General features: G+C 49.9%; 3 protein-coding genes across 8 annotated transcripts in view; all 3 read right to left on the bottom strand.

The window, feature by feature from the left end:
• The window catches only part of LOC125425246 (zinc finger protein 420-like), a 92,261-nt gene extending 80,048 nt beyond the window's left edge, over positions 1-12,213 (bottom strand). Inside the window, exon 1 of one of the 2 annotated variants that reach the window (XM_048482831.1) lies at positions 12,107-12,213. In XM_048482831.1, the coding sequence (XP_048338788.1) occupies positions 12,107-12,125 (19 nt within the window). In that variant the 5' untranslated portion in view covers positions 12,126-12,213. The remainder of the gene's footprint in view (positions 1-12,106) is intronic. The other variant, XM_048482813.1, reaches the window with a different exon arrangement.
• LOC125425245 (zinc finger protein 91-like) overlaps positions 1-26,536 on the bottom strand; it is a 42,314-nt gene extending 15,778 nt beyond the window's left edge. For all 5 annotated transcript variants that reach the window (XM_048482811.1, XM_048482810.1, XM_048482809.1 and 2 more), the window contains exons 1-7: positions 25,975-26,536; positions 24,835-25,806; positions 24,715-24,750; positions 24,243-24,401; positions 3,817-4,125; positions 3,397-3,480; positions 494-582 (exon numbers count right to left, since the gene is read on the bottom strand). In XM_048482811.1, the coding sequence (XP_048338768.1) occupies positions 494-582; positions 3,397-3,480; positions 3,817-4,125; positions 24,243-24,401; positions 24,715-24,750; positions 24,835-25,806; positions 25,975-26,428 (2,103 nt within the window). In that variant the 5' untranslated portion in view covers positions 26,429-26,536. The remainder of the gene's footprint in view (positions 1-493; positions 583-3,396; positions 3,481-3,816; positions 4,126-24,242; positions 24,402-24,714; positions 24,751-24,834; positions 25,807-25,974) is intronic.
• On the bottom strand, positions 1,260-3,380 carry LOC125425262 (zinc finger protein 420-like). Its single transcript, XM_048482860.1, has 3 exons — positions 3,355-3,380; positions 2,392-3,017; positions 1,260-2,307 (listed from the first exon to the last, which is right to left on the bottom strand). The coding sequence occupies exons 1-3, from the start codon at positions 3,378-3,380 to the stop codon at positions 1,370-1,372; spliced, it is 1,590 nt and encodes a 529-aa protein (XP_048338817.1). The 3' UTR covers positions 1,260-1,369.
• Positions 26,537-26,562: the final 26 nt, after the last annotated feature.

The following is a 26,562-nucleotide window of genomic DNA, read 5'->3' on the forward strand; positions in this document are numbered from 1 at the left end:
TCATTAGGTGCAATTTTCGGATGCTAAGGGATGTTTGATGGAAAGTAAGGTTTCCACTTTGAATGAAGCATTTCCCACACTCCAGACATTTGTATGGGTTCTCTCCTGTGTGAATTATTTGATGGGAATTCCGGTTCCCACTCTGACGGAAGCTTCTTCCACACTACAGGCATTTGTATGGCTTCTCCCGTGTGATGTTTAGTGAAACTTGTGCTGTGAATGAAGGCTTTTCCTCACACCAGGCATTTGTGTGGTTTCTCCCTTGTGAATTCTTTGATAGGAAATAAGGTTTCCACTCTGAATGAAATCTTTCCCACATTCTAGGCCATAGGTGTCAAACTCAGGCCGTCCAGGTGTTCATGGATTACAATTCCCATCAGCCCATGCCAGCAGGGCCAATTGGCTATGCTAGCATGGGCTGCTGGGAATTGTAGTCCATGAACATCTGGATGGCTTGAGTTTGACACCTATGCTCTAGGCATTTGTAGGGTTTCTCCCCTTTGTGACTTCTTTGATGTGAAGTAAGTTTTCCACTCCGACTGAAGGCTTTTCCACACTCCAGGCATTTGTATGGTTTCTCCCCTGTGTGAATTCTTTGATGGGAAATCAGTTTTGTTCTGCAAGTGAAGTTTTTTCCACATTCCTATGACATATATGGTTTCTCCCCTGTGTGAGTTCTTTGATGTGAAGTAAGGTGCTCCCTCTCACTGAAGTGTTGGCCACCCTTCAGACACGAACATGGTTTCTGCCGTGTGTGTTCCTTGATGGTAAGTTCTGCTCTGAACGTGAACACTTTCCCACAGTCCAGGCATATACTGATATATGGTTTTGCAGGAGCCCCCCCCCCCCCCCCGGTCTCTTCCAGGAGGCTGTTGCAGAGGCAGGAGGCGGCCAACGAAAAGACTCGAGTTCAGACTGGCAGAACACATCTTGGACAAGGTTGGGACTGAGAACAGACTAAGCTGGGAAGAACACAAGTGCCAGGTGGGAATCTGCAGAGGAAGCCATTCTGTGGGCCAAGGAAGGTCATGAAGGGCTTGAATAAGAACCATAGACCCTGACACCATGTGAGAACAAATGGGCTGCAGCATTGTGTACCAGCAGCAGTTTCAAGATTGTCTCCAAGGGCAGCCCCATGAAGAGCATGTTACATTAATCTAGCCTGGAGGCTCCTGAAGCATGGATTGGTGGAACTAGCCAGGTTCATGAGGCCGAAACCTGCAAATCCATTCCACAAATAGCAACACTTTTCCTCAGCATCGGGGACAACAGGATTTATACACTAGGCAAATTTTGCCCCTGGGTGAATTCTTCAAAGTGAAGTAAGGTTTGTACTGGAACTGAAACCTTTCCCACACTCCTAGCATTTCTATGGTTTCTGCCCAGTATGAATTCTTTGATGGTAAGTGAGGCTGCCACTGTGCTTGAAGGCTGCTCCACACTCGAAGCATTTATGTGGTTTCTCTCCTTTGTGAGTTATTTGATGGGAAGTAAGGTGGTCACTCCGACTGAAGGCTCTTCCACACTCCAGGCATTTGTATGGTTTCTCCCCTGTGTGAATTCTTTGATGGGAAGTAAGTTTTCCACTCCGACTGAAGGCTTTTCCACACTCCAGACATTTGTATGGTTTCTCCCCTGTGTGAACTCTTTGATGGGAATTACAGCTATCACTCTGTCTGAAGGCTTTTCCACACTCCAGGCATTTGTATGGTTTCTCCCCTTTGTGACTTCTTTGATGGGAAGCAAGGAGGTCACTCCGACTGAAGGCTTTTCCACACTCCAGGCCTTTGTATGGTTTCTCCCCTGTGTGAATCCTCTGGTGTTTAGTAAGACTTGTGCTGTGAATGAAGGCTTTTCCACACTCCAGGCATTTGTATGGTTTCTCTCCTGTATGAATTCTGTGATGGGAAGTAAGTTGTCCACTCTGACCAAAGGCTTTTCCACACTCCAGGCACTTGTATGGTTTCTCCCCTTTGTGACTTTTTTGATGGGAAGCAAGGTGGTCACTCCGACTGAAGGCTTTTCCACACTCCAGGCATTTGTATGGTTTCTCCCCTTTGTGACTTCTTTGATGGGAAGCAAGGAGGTCACTCCGACTGAAGGCTTTTCCACACTCCAGGCATTTGTATGGTTTCTCCCCTGTGTGAATCCTCTGGTGTTTAGTAAGACTTGTGCTGTGAATGTAGGCTTTTCCACACTCCAGGCATTTGTATGGTTTCTCTCCTGTATGAATTCTGTGATGGGAAGTAAGTTGTCCACTCTGACCAAAGGCTTTTCCACACTCCAGGCACTTGTATGGTTTCTCCCCTTTGTGACTTTTTTGATGGGAAGCAAGGTGGTCACTCCGACTGAAGGCTTTTCCACACTCCAGGCATTTGTATGGTTTCTCACCTGTGTGAATTCTTTGATGGTAAGTAAGTTTCCCACTCTGACTGAAGGCTTTTCCACACTCCAGGCACTTGTATGGTTTCTCTCCTGTATGAATTCTGTGATGGGAAGTAAGTAGTCCACTATGACCGAAGGCTTTTCCACACTCCAGGCATTTGTATGGTTTCTCCCCTTTGTGACTTTTTTGATGGGAAGCAAGGTGGTCACTCCGACTGAAGGCTTTTCCACACTCCAGGCATTTGTATGGTTTCTCACCTGTGTGAATTCTTTGATGGGAATTACGGCTTCCACTCTGTCTAAAGCTTCTTCCACACACCAGACATTTGTATGGTTTCTCTCCTGTGTGAATTCTCTGATGTGAAGTAAGGCTTCCACTGTCACTGAAGTGTTTGCCACACTCTGGACATTTATAGGGTTTCTCCCATGTGTGAATCCTCTGCTGTCTAGTAAGACTTATGCTGTGGTGGAAAGTTTTTCCACAGACCAGGCATTTGCGTGGTTTCTCCCCTTTGTGCATTTTTTGATGGGAAATAAGGATTCCACTCCGACCGGCTTTTCCACACTCCAGGCATTTGTATGGTTTCTCCCCCTTGTGACTTCTTTGATGGGAAGTAAGGTGGTCACTCCGACTGAAAGCTTTTTCACACTCCAGGCATTTGTATGGTTTCTCCCCTGTGTGAATTCTTTGATGTGAAGTAAGTTTTCCACTCCGGCCAAAGGCTTTTCCACACTCCAAGCATTTGTATGGTTTCTCCCTTTTGTGACTTTTTTGATGGGAAGCAAGGAGGTCACTCCGACTGAAGGCTTTTCCACACTCCAGGCATTTGTATGGTTTCTCCCCTGTGTGAATCCTCTGGTGTTTAGTAAGACTTGTGCTGTGACTGAAGGCTTTTCCACACTCCAGGCATTTGTAGGGTTTCTCCCCTGTGTGAATCCTCTGGTGTTTAGTAAGACTTGTGCTCTGACTGAAGGCTTTTCCACACTCCAGGCATTTGTATGGTTTCTCCCCTGTGTGAATCCTCTGGTGTTTAGTAAGACTTGTGCTGTGACTGAAGGCTTTTCCACACTCCAGGCATTTGTATGGTTTCTCCCCTGTGTGAATCCTCTGGTGTTTAGTAAGACTTGTGCTCTGACTGAAGGCTTTTCCACACTCCAGGCATTTGTATGGTTTCTCACCTGTGTGAATTCTTTGATGGGAAGCAAGGAGGTCACTCCGACTGAAGGCTTTTCCACACTCCAGGCATTTGTATGGTTTCTCCCCTGTGTGAATCCTCTGGTGTTTAGTAAGACTTGTGCTGTGAATGAAGGCTTTTCCACACTCCAGGCATTTGTATGGTTTCTCACCTGTGTGAATTCTTTGATGGAAATCACGGCTTCCACTGCGTCTGAAGGCTTTTCCACACACCAGGCATTTGTATGGCTTTTCTCCTGTGTGAATTCTCTGATGTGAAGTAAGGCTTCCACTGTCACTAAAGTGTTTGCCACACTCTGGACATTTATAGGGTTTCTCCCCTGTGTGAATTCTCTGGTGTCTAGTAAGACTTATGCTGTGGCGGAAAACTTTTCCACAGGCCAGGCATTTGTGTGGTTTCTCCCCTTTGTGCATTTTTTGATGGGAAATAAGGATTCCACTCTGACCGAAGGCTTTTCCACACTCCAGGCATTTATATGGCTTCTCCCCTGTGTGAATTCTTTGATGGGAAGTTAGGTTTCCACTTGTACTGAAACCTTTTCCACTTTCCAGGCATTTATATGGCTTCTCGCCTTTGTGAAATCTTCGGTGGGAAGTGAGGTGTTCCCTCTTCCAGACGCCTTTTCTGGCACACTCCTGGCATTCATATGATTTCTCCCCTGTGTGAAAGATTTGATGGGAGATAAGGTGTCCACTCTCACAGAAGTCCTTGCCAAACTCCAGATATTTATATGGGTTCTCCTTTTTCAGGGCATGGCAATATTCAGTGCTGTCTTTTCCATCTGAATATGTATCTTCTTTATCCTCCACACAATGCTCCTTCATTTCATCCCCTGACTCCACTTCTCCTGTGGAAAGAGAGGAGAACTGTGGTATGAACAGTATTAAAAAACTCACGTTTTCAATGTTAGAGACTGAACTGAATTGCCTGGTGTACAGCATGCAAGAACTGAAGCGCCCTGTGTCTAAAAACCATTTCCAGAATCCTGGATGGCAATCTGGTCCTGTGAAATACCACACGATACGGACTGATCTCGCTGTACGCCGGCCTTCCCTTGCGTTTGATTCGGAAGTTAAAACTGGTCCAACATAAAACAGCATACCTGCTCTACAGGAGGCTTAACTTCAGAGAAACACATCAAGCCTGCAATGTTCCGGCAGCTGCATTGACTCCCGGTTGAATTCCGAGTCATCTTCCAGGTGTACGGGTTTTGACCTTTAAAGGCTTTCTGTGACCTGGAAGGACCCTCATACCTTACGGGACCGCATCGCCCCATATGTCGCTTTCAGCCTCTGCGGCTCTGCAGAGGCCAACTTACCTAATTGGCCCCAGCCCCTCTATGATCTTTGACGGCTAGCCTCCACGCGGGCCAGGACCTTTACGGCACTGGCCCCGGCCTGATGGAACACCAACTTCCTCCAGCTGTCCGGACCCCTCTGCGGGACCCTGGGTGAGTTCCGCGGAAGGGCCTGTAAGACTGTCGACGTTCCACCGGGCCTTTAGAGTCATCCCAGCTGCTGACATGGTGCCGCGTTGCCTGCTGCCCTGCCCCTAGGGCAGTTACGTCAGGGTCCCCTCATGTGGGGGGTCCTGCCATCCCCCATCATGGGGGTGGGTTTTAAATTGGGGTCGGACGCCCTTTTATTATGCTGTGGTTTTTTGCTGCGAGTTTTTTAAGCTATTTTATGGGGTGGAGGCTATGTGTTTATATGTTTATCACATTGGCTCCTGTTGATATTTGTAGTGAATGTTGTTCACCGCCGGGAATATGAGGATCGAGGCGGTATAGAAAATAAATAAATAAATAAATAAATAATAATAATAATAATAATAATAATAATAATAATAATAATAATAATAATAGTTGGTGTCTGTGGAGAAATGGTTCATCCCCCTCCCCTTTTCTTTCCTCCTCCCCTTCGGTATCATAGATTTGGAGGACTTTAGAGATTCCAGATGAACCATCAGGAAATGAAGGGGGAAGAGATATCTTGGCCCAGCCTGACCAGGTCAAAGGAGGGTGGGGTCTGGGATCTGGTAAATTGCTGGGAGTGAAGGGTCTCTCTTTTCTCAGGTCTTTCTGTAGGAGAGCAGAGCTCTTGCCTTAACTGGGAAGTCAGCAGCCATTTTCTGGACCATGTGCTTGAGTCAGGTAATGTGAGCTCTTGAAGAACTGCTTTCCACCAACTGCTAGCGAGGGTATGTATAAGAGATAGGGGCAGGGGATTTGCGTTTTTATCTCCTTTGCTTCGTAAACCCTTGCTCCATCTGGTGCCGTGCTAAAAAATACTGGCAATTGTTTTATTTTTTAATAAATACTTTTTAAACCTTAGATGTGGAATAGAGTTCTCTGTGCCACGTACCCCCACTGTCTTGGATGCGCTATTTAAATAAGAGAAAGAGGAAGGTTGGGCAGCTTTTCCTCCAGGACCTCCAATCTACCCTGTGGAACCCAGGAAAGGGGAACCAAGGGGAAACTGAGGCAGAGACCTCGCAATTGGAAAGGAAGCTGGGAAATCCTGATCTTCCCCAGCAGGCTGTCCTCAAATGATCAGGTGGTGGCAACAGTTTACCCAGAGAGAAAGCTAGCCCTCCCCAGGAAAAGTTGGCAACTCCCGGGAGAGTGCAGAGAGCGAAATAGGGCCTGCCAGCCAAAAGCAAGCCTGTTTCACAACAGTGTCAATTAAAAGGAGCATTGGATTTCATGGGGGAAGTTGCTGGCTATGAGATCCTTCACAGTCCTAAACTGGAAATCAAAACACTGGACCCCCCCAAAAAAGCCACAGATCTATTACTTTGATATTAGGCAGCAAAAAAAGTCTTTGCTTGATTGATTTCTGTTCCCAGGTCAGTGAGGGTTGATGGAACTGGGGCTCTTGTGGAAATTTTCTGTTTGTGGTGTTTGACTCACAAATGTCCCCCTGGCCAGAGCATGAATGAATCGTCCACCTATTCTCAGCAAGACACCCCTGAAGTTGTTTAAGCCACATTCTCTCCCCCAGATTTGTATTAAAATGAAGGAGCAGCAGCCCCCTCAAAGGCTCCAACTCCACTTTTCCTCTCTCTCTTTTATTTATTTAATTAGACTTTATTAGATGTATTTTATTAGACTTTTATACCGCCCCATCCCCGAAGGGCTCTGGTCCGTTAAACCCGGGGGGGGGGGGGGGAGAGATAGGAATGGAAAATAATTACAGAAATGGATTGGAGAAATCAGACAGTCTCAACAGAACTTCACATAATCAGAAAGAGCAGCTGTTCTCAATCATGTATCATCTCAGAAGGGTCCGGACTGCAGCCTCCCACAAAGTCCACAGATTCCCCCAGATCAGTGCTTGCAATCTCCATCTGAAAGGGTGTCAGGTGCCTGGGAAGCAGCCCTGCCAGAGAGCCACTGACACTCAGGGTGGACAGTGAATAAGTGATCTGACTTGGTACAAGGAAGCAGGCTGTTTTCACAGGTTCCAGATCTACAGCCACCATCTCCACATTCACATCTCATTCAATCTTGGTTCTGGCGCCTGTTTTAAACAATTTTGTTTTAAAATACTGCTGTTTTAATTTATTGCTGTATAGGTTTTAAGGGATTTAAGTTTTATGTTGTTGATTTGCTGTTCATTAAAACAGCCATGTTGTGAGCTACCTCGAGCCCTTCAGGGATGAGGCGGCCTATAAGTTTAATAAACAAATAAATAAATAAATAAATAAATAAATCTCCGAGGAAAGTCGAACAGTGAGGATAATCCTCATATAAATCCACCTGCTCTTCAAAGGAAGCACAGGCAAAGTACAGGCCCAAGGGGCAAATAGTAGCTACCTGGTAGTTTCTCCCCTTCCTCAAAGGTCCTGAGAAACACCTCCTCTTCTTCTTCTAGTTGAGCTATGAGCTCAGGCTTAGCAATTTGAAGACCTTGTAATCAGGGGGGAAAAACAACCACCACCAAAATTACATCTATTACAAAATTACACATTAGGCAAGTATTAGGAATGGAATAGAAGAAAGTACAGAGCCAAGAATCATCCATCCAGAATTGGCAGTTCTTTGGTGATCCCTGCCAAACTGAGAGGAAAATGTTAGCTGTAAACTAAGTCACTGGCAAAGTTCCCTCCACAGCAACCTCAGTCCAGGTAAGGCAAGACCCAGACTGGAGAGACACCTTCTCATTGACACCTCTTCTGATGTCCTCCCAGGTGGTGCAACACAGCATTGCCAGGCAGGGGTTTGCTCTCTGCAACGTAAACCCCAAAGACCTCCCAAATCAGAGGAAGGACCATGGAGGGTAGCACAGATCTGCTATTGGGATCAGCCAGAGCTTCAGTTTTGGAGGAGTTCATAGCAGGGGGAGCGCATGCTATCACGTATACCACCACCCTTGGTGAAGGGCGGAGGTACACTCCTTCTATCTGGGATGGGTGGTCCTCTTCCATGGCCAGCGGTAGCAGCCGGAGAGGGGCAGCACTTTTGTATGGGCGTGTGAGGTGAGGTAGGGGACACCAGCCTAGCCAGCCAGATCGAACCCAGATCAACCCTGGCGATCAATAGGGGTGACAGATCAGAATATGCCCAGCCAAATAAGCCCTCACATCTAATATCATATTTTAGTATTTAGTATTTTAGTACCAGTGTCTATAATTGTGAGCAATAATGGGCAAATTTTGTATGCTGATTTTGTATGTTTATTTTATGCCAATAAAGGCTTGTGACTTGACTATTGGGATCAGCCAAGAAGAAAAGGATCCTCACCCAGAGAAGACACATTCCGAAAGTTCTCCAGCATGACTTCCTTGTACAGAGCCCTTTGCGCTGGCCGCAACAGGTCCCGCTCCTCCGTGGTGAAATGCACAGCCACCTCTTCAAAGGATACTCCATCCTGCAAGAAGGATACATTTCTTTACATCAGTGGAAAGCTGGTCTGTGGGTGGGACAGCCAAAAACAGAGACATTGAGATGGATTCCAGGGTAAATCTGTTCCTCATCGAAGGAACGAGGATTTGCTTATTTAATTTATAAGCCAAATTATATGGCTGTAAGTATTTTCCCTTATCAAGGAAGGTTTATTAACCGGTCTAGCTAGCAAACATCTTGCTTGCTTTCTTAAAACTAGTCCATTTTCTACTGACCTTAGGTGGGTTAAACAAACACCTGGTCCTTTTCATTATGAGCATTTTCTTCTGCTATTCTATCTCAATCTCCATCCCGACACACATGCTTGCACATTGTTACGACTCTGTTAATTTGGGGGTTAAATTCCAGAGATGCTTCTGGAATTCCACAGTTCAACAACTAGTTGGATTGAAACCAGGTGAAACGAAAACTAAGCATGAGAGAGGGAGACCTGCACAATCTTCTGAAGGTTTGATGTGGCCCCTCTCCTCTCCCCCTCCTGCCCGGCTTTCTGAAAGGATCAAGAAATCACTGCCTTTTTTAGCAACTCATCAGCATCTGTCCTCTGGTCCTGCTGCCTGGCCTTACAATTCATTGCTGCAGGGAGAAAAAGCCGGAGGCGACTTGAACACTGACCAGAGAGAATCCCTGCAGCAATGAATTTTATGTATTCCGAGGACTGCAAGCTCCTGCTTATCGGGTTTATGAAACGGAAGAATACCGTAGGATTGTAGTTTAGTATTTTGGATGTTTTTAAGCCAGTCTGTACAAAACTGACAGTGACTTCTAGGACTGTCTGACAAAATCCCTGGCTCAATAATGAGTGAAGAAAATATATTCAAAGAATTAAACTCTGTCTTTTTAAACACTCTAATTTATGCACACATTTGCAAGATTTGTTATCACTGAAGCGTCCCTTTGGAATTTTGAAAAGCATAAAAAATGGCTTGTTTAACATGACGGCTGGAAGAGAACGAGACATTGTGGACCTTTTGGAATATATGTCAGGTTCTATGTCTGAAGTCAATACGAGGCTCTGGATTCTGTGCTCAGAGGACGATTGATACAACAGAACGCACCTGGCTTTGCTAAAGCCAGTTCTAACCACCCCTGCCTGGAGACTCCACCACCTTCCAAGGCAGCGTATTCCACTCTCAAACAGCCCTTGCCATCAGGAACGTCTTCCTAAGGTTTAGGTGGAATCTCTTTTCTCACAGTTTGAATCCGTTACTCTGTGTTCTAGTCTCTGGAGCAGCAAAAAACAAGTTTGTTCTCTCTTCAACATGACACCTCTTCAAATAGTTAAGCAGGGCTATCATGTAATCCCTGAACCTTTTCTGTCCCAGACTAAACATGCCTCTCCTCACAGGGCAAGGATTTTGGACCCTTTCGGTTGCTTTCCTCTGGACACGCTCCAGCTTGTCTACATCCTTCCTGAGTTGTGGTCCCATGCGCTTCATATTAAGAGACGGTTAATTAATAGTGGAACAGCTGCACAAAGAGGAAGGGAGCAGAGCCCTGGGGGAACATTTGGCCCCCCACCCCCATCCCTCTTTGGGGGCATCCTGGAGCCAGAGGGGCTGTCTTCCCTGGCAGGGGGCTAGCTGCCTTGTGAGGAAGAGGCCACAGATCTCCACACGGTAACTGACACAGGAAATTCATGGTCCAGTTTTGTTTCATAGTTCCGGCTTGGGCTTCTTCGCTCCTTCCATGCTAGACAACGAAGGAGGTCACCATGGGCAGTCTTGAAATCTGGCAGCACCAGAACCAAGGGCAAGGAGCCCGATCCTGCGAGCCCTGGAACAGAAGGAACCATCCCTGCCCTCTCGTGCATGTCTGACCAGTCTCCCCCGCCCCCCTTACCTGAGTTGGCCGCATGGTGGCTCTCTTCCTTTCGCCAATCACAGGAGATGGCGGAGAAGGCATCAAGTACGTCTTTTCACTCTTGCCTGGGAGGGTGAGAAATAACAGGGGTGGGGAATTCCTTTTTTGTGCTACAAACACGTTTCCTGTGCCAGTTCTTTGAATGACCCTCTCTCCATCATGTCTTCGGGGCACAACTGAGGGGACCACCTTTGATCTAGGAAAGATCTGGAGTGTTTGACCTGTCATCATTCTCCCACTGAGCCACTCTATTTGGGGGTGGTCCCACATTCATACACCCTCGTTACAACCCCTGCACATCCACTCCGGGGCAGAGAACCCCGGCATGCCTGAAGCTACCCCACACCTCCCCCCACTCAGAGAAGCCGATACTCTCTATCCTGGCCCACACATTTAGGGGGCTATGCTGGTTTTGGACAGGCAGTGTCCTGAGGGGATGGGATGGACTGCTTGATGTAAAGTTGCAGGTGACAGATGCCAGCAAGGGGTGACTATCTCCCCGCACACAGAAAACTAGCCATCCAAGGAAATAGTTCCTGCCCTCCCTGCCTCGACTGGCCATGATGCGTTTCTGTGGAAGGGAAATTTTAAGAGGGGAAAATGCATTCCTCCATCCGCAGTCTCAGGTGAAGCTCCCTTCAATCCACGTGTGGAAAAAGCAGACAAAAAGGCCCTGATGTTTTCCCCGCCCCCTCCACCATGTCAGTCTTTGTGAGAACTCCCTCCTAGACACGTGGACCAGATCTCAGATTTATGCACATGCCAGAGATGGACTTCCCAGATGATCTGAAAGAGATCCAGCAACTGCATTTGATCATCTGCAAAGCCTGGAAGGAAGAGGGTCTTCCCCACGAATAGGCAGCAGGGCAGAAAGAGGCCCCAAACAGTAGGAAACTAACAAGAACAAAGAAGAATGAGAACAAAACGTGTGGGGGGGGGGAGCAGGGGAATTTCCCCCCACATTTTTGTGATCCAGAGTTGCCGCCCCACCCCCACCCCGCCCACATAGCAGCAGGGCTTGTTTTAACTTGGTTTACAAAACCTGCAACTGAATATTGACAGGCACATAGTTAAACAATATGACAGCTGTTAGGTTTTTTAAAGGAAGGAGGAAGGGCCACCCCACCCCCCAAAAAACACTTTCCTGTAGCTGAGGCAGGGAAAACGGCAGCTGCCTTGGTAGCAGCTAGGCAGGGGTAGGGAACCTGCGGCTGTCCAGATGTTCAGGAACTACAATTCCCATCAGCCCCTACCAGCATGGCCAATTGGGATGTGAGCTGGCTCCTGCCCTGGATCGTGGGGGAAGGCGTAGGACCACCCCTGCCCTTTCCCCCCTCCTGCTCTGGGAGCCAGAGACGCCTCCTCCTCCCCCTCAGCCCAACAGCGCCGGCCTCATCAGGGGGCGACCCTAAAGCTCTGCCTGGTTCCTTCCTTCCCCCAGCGGGGATTCCCGGGGGGAGGGGGGCTCTCCTTCCTTATTTTGGGGGTCCAGCGCCCCACAGCCTCCCTTCCCCACTTAAACCTCCACCCCCACCCACCTCTCGGGGGCCTCTGGTCAGCCGCCCCACCCTCCCTCCTTTCCTGCGTCTCCTTCCGGAAAGCGCCTGTGGGACCCCCCACCTCTCCCGCCCACCACGTGGCTCCCCGGGCGCCGAGTTCGCATCCCGCCCTCCAACCCCCGGCGGGGCCCTCCTGGCTTCCCTGCACAAAGAGGCCCAGGGACCCTCCCACCCCTATCCCGCTTCCTGCAACTCACCCGTTTCCCGCCCGTCCATTCAAGCAGCATCACCGGGAGGGAAATCAGAGGCTACTTCCGGGAGGGGCAGGAAGTGTTTGCGCACTCTCCCGCGGCCTCTCTAGGACCTTTACCTCTCGGAGGGCCTCTGCAGGGAGGGGATGGTGGTCTGGGAGACCGGCAGGAATGTCGCTTCGGTGCATGCGTGTGTGTGTGAGTTGGTTTTCCCGCCAGTCCACATATATTATACGTCCTGTGCATAACATAAAAACACACAGATGTAGATACTGTATCCTATCAGCCCTCCCTGGTCCAGAGGTTTGGGGCAGGGGAGAGGCCAGCTGTTGCCCCCAAAAGCGCTGCAGAGTTTCATGTGTCCAAATGAAATCCCTCGAGATGGTCACAAACGGAATAATCTCCCAGATAAACAGATGACTGGAACTGGTTTCGGAAGATTAATGGAATTGCTGGGAGCCTCCTCCTCCTCCTGGGTCACCAAAGGCTCAAAGGCCAGGCAACAGGTCCTGCATTTTCTGCTATTTAATCTGCCCCGTTTTTTGAAACATGCACCAGTGGGGTTCACTTCTTTCTCGTGCCCGCCGTGCTGGGCTGTTGTACGATACCCAGAGGCAGACAGGAGCAGGCTTCAGGCCAGCTGGCATCTTCATGGTTGGCATATGTAGCTATTACAATATTCATGCCCTTCCTTCCCTCTTGGAGGCTCAAGGCGACTCACAGTGGCTTAAAAAATTACAAGTTAAAACCAAAACAAAATAAGAAACCCCAAACGCCCCCACCCAGAAAACGCCTGCTGTGCATCGCCCACCGAAAGCCCTGGGAAACAAATCTTGCAGCATCTTCTTGTATGACGCTCTTTCCTCAAATTGTATCTGTAAACCAAGTTCGGGCCAATCTGATTGCACTCAGTGGTAACAAATTTATAGGAAGATTTTTCTGCAAATTAGATCATCCACCTTCCAACCACTCAGTGAGGGATCAGTAATGGATATAATGAGAGTTTGCAGAGAAATATGTCTAGTCCAAGATCACCAGGCTCTGCAATGAGTTAGATGGGGGAGAGCAGATCTTGGGGCCCATGGGTTTGTCCCTCCAAAAAGACATTAACATTGAGGGGAAAATCATGATAACAAACTTGATCCACCACCAACTAGCCCACATGTTTAATTATTTTAATAATGTCTGATTTTTCTCTATTGGTTACAGAGATATTATCGCAAGTTTAATTTTGAAGTTATTTTAACCTGCATTGTTCAATCATTTCCCCAGAGATCTGCTTTTCGCCCAGCAGGACTCTTTTGAATGCTTTACTTCAACTCCAAATGGTAAATGCTGATTGGAAGATTTGGAGCTCTATTTTCCAGTAGGTGTCACAGAGAATTTCCTCCTCCACTCAGGGCCAATCTTCATCTGATTGGAAAGAGGATATTCTGGGGAAAATAATCTTTCCACCCCCGGAAAAATGCCAGTTGCTGGGTTCTGCAATGAGTTAGATGGGGAAGAGCAGATCTTGGGGTCCATGGGTTTGTCATTTTGGGGTAACAAAAGGATCTGGCCCACAACAGAATGGAATTAATCAAGGAGGCCCTGTTCTGTGAGCCCCATTGAAATGTGGGGGCAATGCATAAAAGGCCAACAGCTTTCCATACTTTCCTGGATCAACACTATGGGTTGGATCTCAGGGAAGTATTAGTACCACTCTATTCTGCATTGGTCAGACTTCACCTGGAATACTGCGTGCACCAGGCACCACAATGCATGAAAAATATTGAAGCGTGTCCACAGAAGGGTGACCAAAATGGTCCAGGATCCATGCCATATGAGGAAAGACTTAGGGAGCAGAATATGTAGAGTCCAAAGAAGAAAAGATAAAGGGGGGAACACATGATAGCCATGTTTAAATATTTGAAGGGATGTTGTCTTGAAAACGGAGCAAGCTTGTTTTCTGCTGATCCAGAGATTAGGACATAGAGTAATGCATTCCACGTGAAGAAATGAGATTCCACCTAAACATTCGATAGAATTTTCAGATGCAAAGGGATGTTTGACACTGAAATCAGCTGCCTCGGAGTGTGGTGGACTCTTTTTCTTTGGAGGTGTTCAAAAAGAAGCTGAATGGCCATCTGTCAAGAGGACTTTGACTGTGTGTTCCTGCATGGCAGGGAGTTGGACTGAAGCCACCAATGGTCTCTTCCAACTTTATGATTCCATGAAAACCAGGCCAAGTATGTATAATACAGAAAGTGATTGAGAATTCAGGAGGGAAAGGCTGAAGAGAAAAAAGACCAAAGGAAGGGAGTGGAGCAAATAAAGGTAATCTCGAGCAAAATAACCAAAAGAGAAACAATTGGTTCTGAATACGGAGTCTATAGAGAATATTTAGGTTACTGTCGGCCAGTGTTTTCATGGTAGAAGTGGTGGGTTCATCACGAAAAAGTAGTGTCTGAGCCAAATGCTATCTGGGAGATTGCAGCAGAAATTAGAGACTAGTTAGCGGTATTTACTATGATTTCTCACATGTGATTTCTTTGATGATAAGTAACTTGTGAAAGCCAGCTGAAACTTGTTCCCCACTCCAGGCATTTATACAGGGGCGTTCCTAGGCAAACTGGCGCCCGGGGACAAAGCCTGAGTTTGGCGCGCCCCCCCGCCGCCCGGGGTATGGGCGGCCACCCTCCCCCACCATGACCAAACAATGATTTTTTGCACCAGCTCACAAAACACCTCCCACTCCCAGCAAAACATACATGGCTCTCTCCCCACCAACTCTTTTCCTAATTTCCTAATCACAACAACCCTATGAGGTAGGTTGTTAGCCTGAGAAACAACTCCAAGCCAGTGCAAGTTGGTATTAAGCATGTAAATCTCTCACAAATCACTCCCAGCAAAACATTTACTAAACAAATGTCAGCATCACTCTCACAAAACACCTCCAGTGGAATCCACCCCCAAACAGCATCACTTTCAATGGTGTTTAAACTAGGGAGCTCAGATTCTTCTTTTAAATCTACCTTAAAGTGAGAATCTGGGGTCCCCGGTTAGCTAAAATTGAAAGTGATAGCCTGTTTAAGGAGATAGTCCCTGAATGAAACAGCATCACTTTTGAGGGTTGGAGATTCAGATGGAACAAATAGCAGATTCGGCTGGAATTTGGGCATATTCGGACAAAAATTGTCCGTTTATGTCCTGCCCAAATATGAACAAATGCGAATGCAAGGTTTTTGGGCTTTCGGGGAGTATTTTTGGTGATTTCTTGGCCTGCAGGGAGTGCATTTTTAAAGCTAGCGGCACCATGATTTCAGGGCATCATCCAGAGACTGCCCTGATGATACCACCTGAGTTTGGCGATGTTTGGTTTAGGGGCAGCAAAGTTATGGACGCCCAAATGGAATGCCCCCATCCCCATTGTTTTCAATGGGAGTGTAGGGATGAGCCGCTGACCCAGCAGCACCGTAGGTAGAGCGCTGGAATGCCGGCCCAACTACGGCCTTCTGGTCGCACCCGCTCCCCTGCCCCCCACCCCCTGGTGAGTCACAGGTCATTAACTACCTGGCTTACAACCACCAGGTGTCCCAGACAAAGGGACAATGGGCCCTTGCCCCCAGGTGCGGATTAGACCCAGACGCGGACACTTCCTCCTGCACGTAGCAGTCCGATGAGATCATGTATCCCATGATGATCCCTCGGTCTTCCGCTCTCCCGGTTTCCCCCCGGTCCACCCTTCTACACGCCCCCACTAGAACCCTAATAAAAGGTGCCGGAAACTAGCATGCGGCAGAGTTGCCAGGACCACAGACCCCCGCGCTCCCGCTGCTGGCTCTCTCCACCAGATGATATCTCCGCGTCTCGTCTCGTTCTTACGGCGACTTCGCGGGCACGACTACAAGCTGGTGCCGAAACCCGGGAATCCTCGAACCTCCACCCTGCTTACCGTCGCCTGGGAAAGGGCCGCGGTACCGGGCGATCCGCTGGTCGGCGCATCCAGGAGACCACACGTTTGGCGGTATGTCGCCCGTCCGGCTGGATCGGCGCATCCAGGAGAACCGAGTTCTAGGACAATCTCTCGTCCGGCGAAACAACGGTAGTAAGTATGGGAGCCTTGCAAAAGCAGGGCTTATGACAAGCCAACGTTAAAGGCGAATTGAAAGCGCTAGCTGGCGGCAGGGTCTCGGTAAAGGCAGAGGGAGCTCGCGCAAACTGGTTGGGGAGATTGAAGCTCAATGTCCATGGTACCCAGAAGGGGACATTGAATCTTAAGCAGGTAGGGAAGAACATTACGGTAGCACTCTTCACACACAGAGCCTCGCTGGCGCCCGATGTCACTTTCTTCACTGGCGTGGAGGCAATGTTATGCATCGCCATCAGCCTGCGAGGTCTATGGCTCCCTTGCCGTAGATCGCCCTCCTTTCGACCCTTCAGCTTCAGTTTCACCCCAGAACTTTTTTCTCTATCCACTAAATTGGGCGCCTGTCACTCCTTCTGCCCCTCCCTTGCTTCCCCGCCTCCTTCAAAATCCTCAGCGGCTCCGACCGCCTCACTCCCACCATGCATACCGCCTCCATTTTCTAAAGCCACCGCACCTCCGTCAGCGCCACGTAATGGCGCGGGTTTCAAAACCCTAGCAGAGCGTATTAGTCACGATCTGCAAAAGAAGGAAACCCTGACGGAAGACGATGCCGACATTCTTGCCATGTGCCCCGTCCACTACACCGATAACGAGGGGGAGGATGGCATCATTCGGCGAGTTGTCGAGTACCGCCCCCTAGGTTATAACATCCTCACCGAGCTCCGCAAGGCAATGCGGGACGTAGGAATCACTAGCCCCTACGTGAGAGGCATGTTGGAAGCAGTCGCGAGGAATCACCTAATGGTTCCGGAGGACTGGAAAACCACCTTTCGCATGCTCTTGAACCCCGCGCAGTATGTGATCTGGGAAAGCGAGTTCCGTCAGCAGTGCATAAACAGGGGAGCAGCCTCTGGCGGCGCCTACACCGCCGCGCAGCTCTACGGCTGCGACGATTTCGCTAAACCCAACGAGAAAATTGTCCTGCCAGAGGCCACCCTTGCTGTCGCCTCTGACTGTGCCTACAAGGCGTTCGTAAAGGTCCCCAGTGCCGAGCAGCCCACCCAAAGTTTCTCCACCATCCGACAAAAACCCCAAGAGCCCTATGCTGAGTTCGTGAACAGGCTCCAGGAGGCCCTCAGGAGGCAGGTTGGCAATGAGGAGGCCCAGGGCAAACTCCTTAAGCGCCTTGCTAAGGAAAACGCCTCCGCCGAGTGTCGCAAAGCGATCACAGGCCTAGGTAGGAACCCCGAACTGGCCGACATGCTCAAGGTTTGCCAGGATATCGGGTCTTTCGCCCACCAAGCCGGCCTTCTAGCCACCGCCCTCCTCGCCGCCATGGGACAGCCCCAAGACGAGTGTCTCAATTGCGGCAGACCAGGACACTTCCGTAAGGAGTGCAGGCTGCCCGGCGGGGGGGCCCACAGCCCGAACGGTGGAAGGTCTCCCCCCAGAGGAGGGAGGCCCCCAGAGAGATCTAGGGTCAGATGCTCCCCGTGCCCGCTGGAGAGGCCCACATCCGGGCGCTCCTCCAGCCTAGGACCAGAGTCCGCCCCTCAAGCCCTTCCCCCAGGGCTCCCTCACGGAATCCCTGCCGCCCCCACCCGGCCTGATAGCCCCGCTCCCTCAGAACCCATCGGGTCAGCTTCGCCCGAGGCCCCCGCCACTAAGTGGGAACTATCCGTCATTTCAGGGGCCACTGACTTTGCTTGCCCGGAACCCGCTCACACCCTGGTGTGGGCAAACGTCCTGCAGGAACAGCCTTGCGAGACCAGCCGCGCGCCGCTGAGCCTCCCGCCCCGGGAGCAACCCGCCGCCCGCTCAATAAAGACCGAGGGCCCAGGTAACCACCGGGGTACAACTGACACCAACATGGCCGTCGGCGGAGTAACCGGGCGGCCTGATCAGTGGCCAACTGGGGCTTGCCTACGTACCTGGGAAAAGGGGGAAAAACAGGCTGCGCCAAGGTTCAGACGACAACCTATCGTCCGCCCTGTCACCCTGGGAGAGTCCGAAATGAATAAATCCACCCCCACTGCCCTCCCCCTCACATGGACCACCGAAACCCCGGTTTGGGTAGAGCAGTGGCCGCTGCCCAGGGAGAAGCTGGCTGCCATGCACCAGCTCGTGGAGGAACAGCTAGCCGCAAACCACATTGAGGTCTCCACATCACCGTGGAACACACCCGTCTTTGTAATCAAGAAGAAGAGTGGCCGATGGCGATTACTCCAGGATCTCAGGGCAGTAAATGCCTGCATCCAACCCATGGGCCCTCTTCAGTGTGGCCTACCCAACCCTAATCTTATCCCCTCGGACTATCAGGTCCTGGTTGTTGACCTGAAGGATTGTTTCTTCTGTATCCCTCTCTCCCCTGGGGACCGGACGCGCTTCGCCTTCACGGTGCCAGTTCTCAACCAGTACCAGTGGAAGGTACTGCCCCAGGGAATGCTCAACAGCCCCACCTTGTGTCAGTATTTTGTTCATCACGCCCTAGCTCCATTTCGCGCCAAGGCGCCCGAGGCCATAGTCATCCATTACATGGACGACATCTTGATCGCCGCACCAACCATCCCCCCGCAATGGGTGGCATTGCTGGCCGACACATTAAAACAGTCGGGCCTACATATCGCTCCTGAAAAGGTGCAAAAGGACGAGCCATTCCTGTATCTGGGGCACAAGCTCCTTCATTCTTACTCCGCCCCATCCTACCAGAGATGCAAATTCCAGACACGCCCACGCTCCTCCAGCTCCAGCAGCTTCTCGGAACCCTCAATTGGGTCTGTCCCTTTTTCGCCCTCACCACCCCTCTACTCAGCCCCCTGTTCTCGCTACTCCCACTCGCTAAAGATCCAACTCACACAGAAGCACAAGGACGCCTTTCAAGCGGTAAAGGAAGTTCTGGCTCGCCGATGGGTGGATCGAGTCCCCCTCAAGGATCAACCCCTCTCCCTCTTTCTCTTAGATACGCCCCCCCTTCCGACCGGAGTCTTGGGATACACCCAACCGCCACGAACCTTTTTGGTCGAGTGGCTCTACCTGCCTCATGTACCCGCAAAAAACCTTTCCACCCCAGGCCAGCTTTACGCGGACCTTATCAACCAAGGGCGTCAACGCACCATGGTGATGGTCGGGTGGGACCCCGAAAAGATCGTCATGCCTCTGAACAGATCAGAGTTCCAACATCTTTTGAATGCTTCCTCACCCCTCCAGCTGGCACTGGAGGGCTTCGTGGGGGAGGTCCTCTTCCACCTCCCCCCAGATCCTCGCTTCACTCTCCTTCACTCTACCTCTTGTCCCATCCAGCCTCTAGCAGCCTCTGCCCCACTCCAGAGCGCCCCCACCGTCTTCGCCGACGGGAGTAAACGCATCGGCGCCATCGCTTTTCAACAAAACGGTCAGTGGCAAACCGCCTACACACAGCCCCAAGCCTCCGCCCAGCGGAGCGAACTTGCCGCGGCCATCCTAGCCTTCCAAACTTTCCTTCAACCTTTCAATCTCCTGGTCGACTCACAATACGTAGTGCACGTAATCGCTCACCTACCCGGAGCCTACGTCGCTCCCCGAATCGACTCAAACCTCATGAGTCTCTTCCTAACATTGCGGAATCTACTGGCATCCAGAACCTCTCGGTACTTTGTGGGCCATATGCGCAGCCACACGCCACTCCCAGGCCCTCTCAGCGAGGGGAACCAGCGCGCGGATAACGCTACCCACGTCTCTACCCTCTTTTCCGACCCCTTTCAGTCACACGACTTTTTCCACCAAGGGGCAAAAGCCCTCGCCTGGTCCTGTCGCATCCCCCTCAACCAGGCACAATCCATCGTAAAATCTTGTACTCAGTGCTCACGCCTCGGCCCCTCCTCCGATTCCGGAGTAAACCCGAGAGGGGCCCTGGCAAATGACTTGTGGCAAATGGACGTAACCATGGTCCCTGCCTTGGCCCCCTGGAAACACCTGCATGTAACTGTAGACACCTACTTGGGGTACGTTTGGGCCACCCCACTCCGTGGCGAAACCACCAATCACGTCATCCAACACCTCTTCGCATGCATTACCGTCATGGGCCGCCCCCTCCGCCTAAAGACGGATAATGCGCCCGCATACTCCTCCGCAGCCATGCTCCAGTTCTGCACCAACTGGGGAATCGTGCTAACACACGGGATCCCTTACAACAGCACGGGGCAAGCAATCGTTGAAAGAGCAAATCGCAACTTTAAGGAAATCCTAGCTAAACAAACTAAAGAAAGGGGAGGCGCCCCCCCCCATCTAGGCCGCATCCAACAGACAGTGTCAAAAGTGCTCTTCACCATCAACCATTTAAACTTGCTTGCCCTACCCTCTGGGCAGCAGATCACCCCCGTAGAAAGACACTTCAGGCAGTCAGAACCCCTCCCCCACGCCAAAGTCTACTACCGTCAGCTCCCAGACCGAGCCTGGCGGGGGCCGGCCCCCCTCATAACCTGGGGAAGGGGGTATGCTTCAGTCCTTCTCCCTACAGGTCCCCTATGGATCCCAGCCCGACATGTCCGGCCAGCCCGAGGAGCGACACGAGACGATGACAGGCCCCACCACGGGGACGGGACGGACCCCCCTGGAGAGCCCCGCCCCGTAGTCTCGACAGATCCGCCGCCAGCACCAGAACAGCCCGAAGGCCCGGATGACCTACGGAGGCGTCGGAGCGACGGCGTCTAACCCGGAGGCGTCCGCAGCGGCAGGTCTGCCTCAAGACGCCCAAGAACCCCAAAGCTGCCACCTTTGCAGCTACTGCTGCGGATTCCACAGCCATCAGCATCGACTTGCGCGGCTGCCCCCCACCGGTGACAATCGGCCACCCCCTGCAGGATTTTAACCTTTGGAACTTTCCGCTGTTCTCAGCCACCTGATCGTTAGCGGAATATGCCTTCTCCCACAACCCTGCTCATGGGAGTCACTGAACTTGTGACGCTAAAGACTATCAACAACTCTCCCTACGGTCCTGAGAGACCCACAGACTCTACCGTCGTCACGCTAAAGGCTTTGGTGGCCAAACAGCAAGAGCCGTGCATTGGACAAATTGTGCGGCCACGGGCTGCCCCCCTTTTCCTTTTATCACCTAGCTTATGTGTTGTTTAGCTATGCCTATTGCTTCCATTTATATGATGCCTTTTGGAGCCGACCTCCGAAGGAATTATTGAGTACTGTAACCCAACTGATCGTTGAAGTTATCGCAAGCCTTAATTTTAGGAGTTATGTTATTTGTTGTTGTTGCATCTGCCTGCCAGGACTCTCTGCTGCCGCCTCACCATCGTTCTGCCTCAGGCTCCACCCCGGGAGCCCACGCGCCGCCACCGCTCCGCCCTTCTCTTCAGCCCCCCTTTTGCCGGAGCGACGCGGCGGCTCTAGCCAGGGCAAAGTATGTTTCTCTCGCGACTTCCCTTGTGAGAGTCCCCGGACTTATTTCCTGTAACACCAAGACTACCGGCCGTTCTGGCCTGTGCCCTTGCGGAGTCCACCAATTCTACCTCAGCCGCTTTGGATGCTCTGGCCTCTGAGCAGCAGGAGCCTCGTCGAACGACCTTAGATAATCGTACCGTTATTGATTGCCTGTTATTGTTGATTTATGTAAAAGTGCGTGAATTGCCAGATACTGTACTACTGTTCAATTCTACATTGGTTTGATTGTATGCTTTATTATTGGAGCTTGCTCTTGCCTGTAACGTATGCAGGAAACCCTTTGACTTTCCCTTATATCGCAACCAAGTTCTCATGCTGCACAAGCAACTCGGCCAGCTTGGCCAAACGGCGGAGGAGGTAAGCGTCCCTCTAAATCGCCCCCAACGATTCGGCCTCCCTTCTAAACGTAAAAAAGGAGGAGATGTAGGGATGAGCCGCTGACCCAGCAGCACCGTAGGTAGAGCGCTGGAATGCCGGCCCAACTGCGGCCTTCTGGTCGCACCCGCTCCCCTGCCCCCCACCCCCTGGTGAGTCACAGGTCATGAACTACCTGGCTCATAACCACCAGGTGTCCCAGACAAAGGGACAATGGGCCCTTGTCCCCAGGTGCGGATAAGACCCAGACACGGACCACGGACCCCCGCGCTCCCGCTGCTGGCTCTCTCCACCAGATGATATCTCCGCGTCTCGTCTCGTTCTTACGGTGACTTCGCGGGCACGACTACAGGGAGCTAACAGGAGATGGGGGCTACCCATTTGAGGGACCATAACTTTGGTCCTCCTGAACCTAACTTCACCAAACTTGGGTGGCATCATAAGAATAGTTACCAGATTATACCCTGAAATTTTGGTGTCACTAGCTTTAAAAATACATCCCTTCCAGGCACCCCAAGAAATTTGCCCAAGATTCTTTGTTTTGCAGTGACTTTGCTCCATTGTAGACAATGAGGAATTTCTGAGGCAGGCTGCACATTTTTGAAGATAGAGGCACCAGACTTTCAGGGTGACTCAAGGAAGGGACCTCTACTCAGTTAATAGCATCCAGGCTTAGAGACCTTTACTTCTGAGGGTCCAATTTTATGGGCCCCCAAAAGGCTTATTTTGTTTCCCTGCTCCTGCACATGAAGTTTCCCTGCTCCTGCACACCTTGATAGTCTGGTGCCTCTATCTTCAAAAATGTGTGGTCACTGCTTACACACTCAGAAATTCCCCAGAATCTGCCAGGCTTTTCAGCAAGTTCTGTGGTGGGAAAAATTATTTTTCCCACCATAGACTTCAATGGGGCTTTCTGTTATGCCCAGCTCTGTGGTAGAGGTTTCAACAGGAGGCACTGTGGTAGTGGTCTTTCTCTGGGCAGGGGCACTTATTTCCTGCAGGGCTGCTGGTGTGAGTCTCCTGAAAGGAACTAAGCCAGCACTGCTAGGGTTTGCCTGTGATGGCCGAATGCTGTGGGCATCAGGTTCACCTTCAACTCGGTACCCACAGCATTTTCCTCTTCCACACACATTTTAGCAAATTTGGCTGGTTCCTTTCAGGAGACTCACACCAGCAGCTACAGGAAATGCCTCCACCCAGAGCAAGATCCCACCACAGAACTTACTGAAGAGCCTGGCAGATTCTGGGGAATGTCTGAGTGTGTAAGCGCTGGCTGCACATTTTTGAAGATAGAGGTGCCAGAGTTTCAAGGTGGCTCCAAGAGGCCTTGCGTAATAGCATCCAAGCTTGGTGAGCTTTGCTTCTGGAGTGGGGGGGCGGGGGAGTTGAGAGAGTTCTGAGAGAACTCAGTCCACAGGCTTTCATGTGCAGGAGCGGGGAAACAAAATAAGCCTTTTGGGGGCCCATAAAATTGAACCCCCAGAAGCAAAGGTCTCCAAACCTGGATGCTATTACCAGGAGGCCCTCCTGGAGCCACCCTGAAAGTCTGGTGCCTCTATCTTCAAAAATGTGCAGCCTCCCTACACTCAGAAATTCCCCATTGGTTACAATGGAGCAAAGTCACTGCAAAACAAAGAATCTGAGGCAAATTCCTTGGGGTGCCTGGAAGGGGTGTATTTTTAAAGCTAGTGACACCAAATTTTCAGGGTATCATCTGTTAACTATTCCTATGGTGCCACCCATGTTTGGTGAAGTTAGGTTCAGGAGGACCAAAGTTATGGTCCCTCAAATGGGTAGAACCCATCTCCTGTTAGCTCCCATTGAAAACAATGGGGATGGGGGCACCCCCTTTGGGGGTCCATAACTTTGCTGCCCCTAAACCAAACATCACCAAATTTGGGTGGTATCATCAGGGCAGTCCCTGGATGTTACCCTGAAATTTTGGTGCCGCTAGCCTTAAAAATGCGCCCCCTGCAGGCCGAAACATGAAAAAACACTTTAATTTTTTTTAGAACACAAACGACTCTGAAATGTTGGCGCCCCCCCCCCACGTGACCAAATGTGGGGCGCCCAGGGACATAGGGTACCCCCTGTCCCTAGGCAGGAACACCACTGCATTAATATGGAGTCTTCATAAAAGTGTGAATTCTCTGATGAAAATAAGTCTCTACTCCCATGGAAAGCTTTCTTATGCATTTATTTCATTTCATCCTTCATGAATTCTTTGATGGGAAGGAAGCTGTCTGGTCCGACTGAAGGCTTTTCCACACTCCAGGCATTTGTATGGGTTGTCTCCTGTGTGAATCCTCTGGTATTTAGTAAGACTTGTGCTGTGACTGAAGCCTTTTCCACACTCCAAGCATTTGTAGGGTTTCAATCCTATGTGAATTCTCTGATGTGAAGTAAGTTGTCCATTACAACTGAAGGCTGTTCCACACTCCTGTGTGAATCCTCTGGTGTCTAGTAAGTCCTGTGCTGTGAATGAGGGCTTTTCCACACTCCAGGCATTTCTATGGTTTCTCCCCTGTGTGAATCCTCAGGTGTTTAGTAAGACTTGTGCTGCAACTGAAGCCTTTTCCACACTCCAGGCATTTGTATGGTTTCTCCCCTGTGTGAATTCTTTGATGGGAAGTAAGCTGTCCACTCTGATTGAAGTCTTTTCCACACTCCTGGCATTTATATGGTTTCTGCCCTGTGTGTGTGTTTCGATGGGAAGTGAGGTGTGCCCTCTCACGGAAGCCTTTTCCACACTCCAGGCATTTGTATGGTTTCTCCCCTTTGTGAGTTATTTGATGGGAAGTAAGATTTCTTCTCTGACTGAAGGCTTTTCCACATTCCAGACATTTGTATGGTTTCTCACCTGTGTGAATTCTTTGATGGGAAGTAAGTTTTACACTCTGACTGAAGGCTTTTCCACACTCCAGGCATTTGTATGGTTTCACTCCTGTGTGAATCCACTGATGTTTAGCAAGACTTGTGCTGTGACTGAAGGCTTTTCCACACTCAAGGCATTTGTATAGTTTCTCCCCTGTGTGAATACTCTGGTGTCTAGTAAGATTTGTGCTGCAACTGAAGCCTTTTCCACACTCAAGGCATTTGTATGGTTTCTCTCCTGTGTGAATTCTTTGATGGGAAGTAAGGTGTCCACTGCGTCTGAAGGCTTTTCCACACTCCAGGCATTTGTATGGTTTCACTCCTGTGTGAATCCACTGATGTTTAGCAAGACTTGTGCTGTGACTGAAGGCTTTTCCACACTCCAGGCATTTGTATAGTTTCTCCCCTGTGTGAATCCTCTGGTGTCTAGTAAGATTTGTGCTGCAACTGAAGCCTTTTCCACACTCAAGGCATTTGTATGGTTTCTCTCCTGTGTGAATTCTTTGATGGGAAGTAAGGTGTCCACTGCGTCTGAAGGCTTTTCCACACTCCAGGCATTTGTATGGTTTCTCTCCTGTGTGAATCCACTGATGTTTAGCAAGACTTGTGCTGTGACTGAAGGCTTTTCCACACTCCAGGCATTTGTATGGTTTCTCCCCTTTGTGAATCCTCTGGTGTCTAGTAAGATTTGTGCTACAACTGAAGCCTTTTCCACACTCAAGGCATTTGTATGGTTTCTCTCCTGTGTGAATTCTTTGATGGGAAGTAAGTTTTCCACTCTGACTGAAGGCTTTTCCACACTCCAGGCATTTGTATGGTTTCTCCCTTGTGTGAATCCTCTGGTGTCTAGTAAGATTTGTGCTACAACTGAAGGCTTTTCCACACTCCAGGCATTTGTATGGTTTCTCTCCTGTGTGAATTCTTTGGTGGGAATTAAGGTGTCCACTGCGTCTGAAGGCTTTCCCACACTCCAGGCATTTGTATGGTTTCACTCCTGTGTGAATCCACTGATGTTTAGCAAGACTTGTGCTGTGATTGAAGGCTTTTCCACACTCAAGGCATTTGTACAGTTTCTCCCCTGTGTGAATCCTCTGGTGTCTAGTAAGATTTGTGCTGCGACTGAAGCCTTTTCCACACTCATGGCATTTGTATGGTTTCTCCCCTCTGTGAATTCTTTGATGGGAAATAAGGTTTCCACTCTGACAGAAAGCTTTTCCACACTCTAGGCATGTGTAGGGTTTTTCTCCTGTGTGAATTCTCTGATGTGAATTAAGTTCTCTACTGCGTCTGAAGTCTTTTCCACACTCCAGGCATTTATATGGTTTCTCCCCTGCGTGTGTGTTGTGATGGGAAGTGAGGTGTGCCCTCTTACGGAAGCCTTTTCCACACTCCAGGCATTTGTGTTGTTTCTCCCCCCTGTGAACGATTTGATGGGAGATAAGGCGTCCACTCTCACTGAAGTCTTTGCCACACTCCAGATATTTATATGGGTTCTCCTTTTTCAGGGCATCACAATATTCACTGCTGTCCTTTTCATCTGAATATATATCTTGTTTTTCCTTCACACAATGCTCTTTCATTACATTCTCTGACTCCACTTCTTCTGTGGAAAGAGAGGAGAACTGTGGTATGGCCAGTATAAAAAAACCCCACGGTTTGAATGTTAGAGATATAACTGACTTCCTATACAGCATGCAAGACCTGAAGCACCCTG

Source organism: Sphaerodactylus townsendi, unplaced genomic scaffold (genome assembly GCF_021028975.2).
Source record: "Sphaerodactylus townsendi isolate TG3544 unplaced genomic scaffold, MPM_Stown_v2.3 scaffold_24, whole genome shotgun sequence".
Lineage (NCBI taxonomy): Eukaryota > Metazoa > Chordata > Lepidosauria > Squamata > Sphaerodactylidae > Sphaerodactylus > Sphaerodactylus townsendi.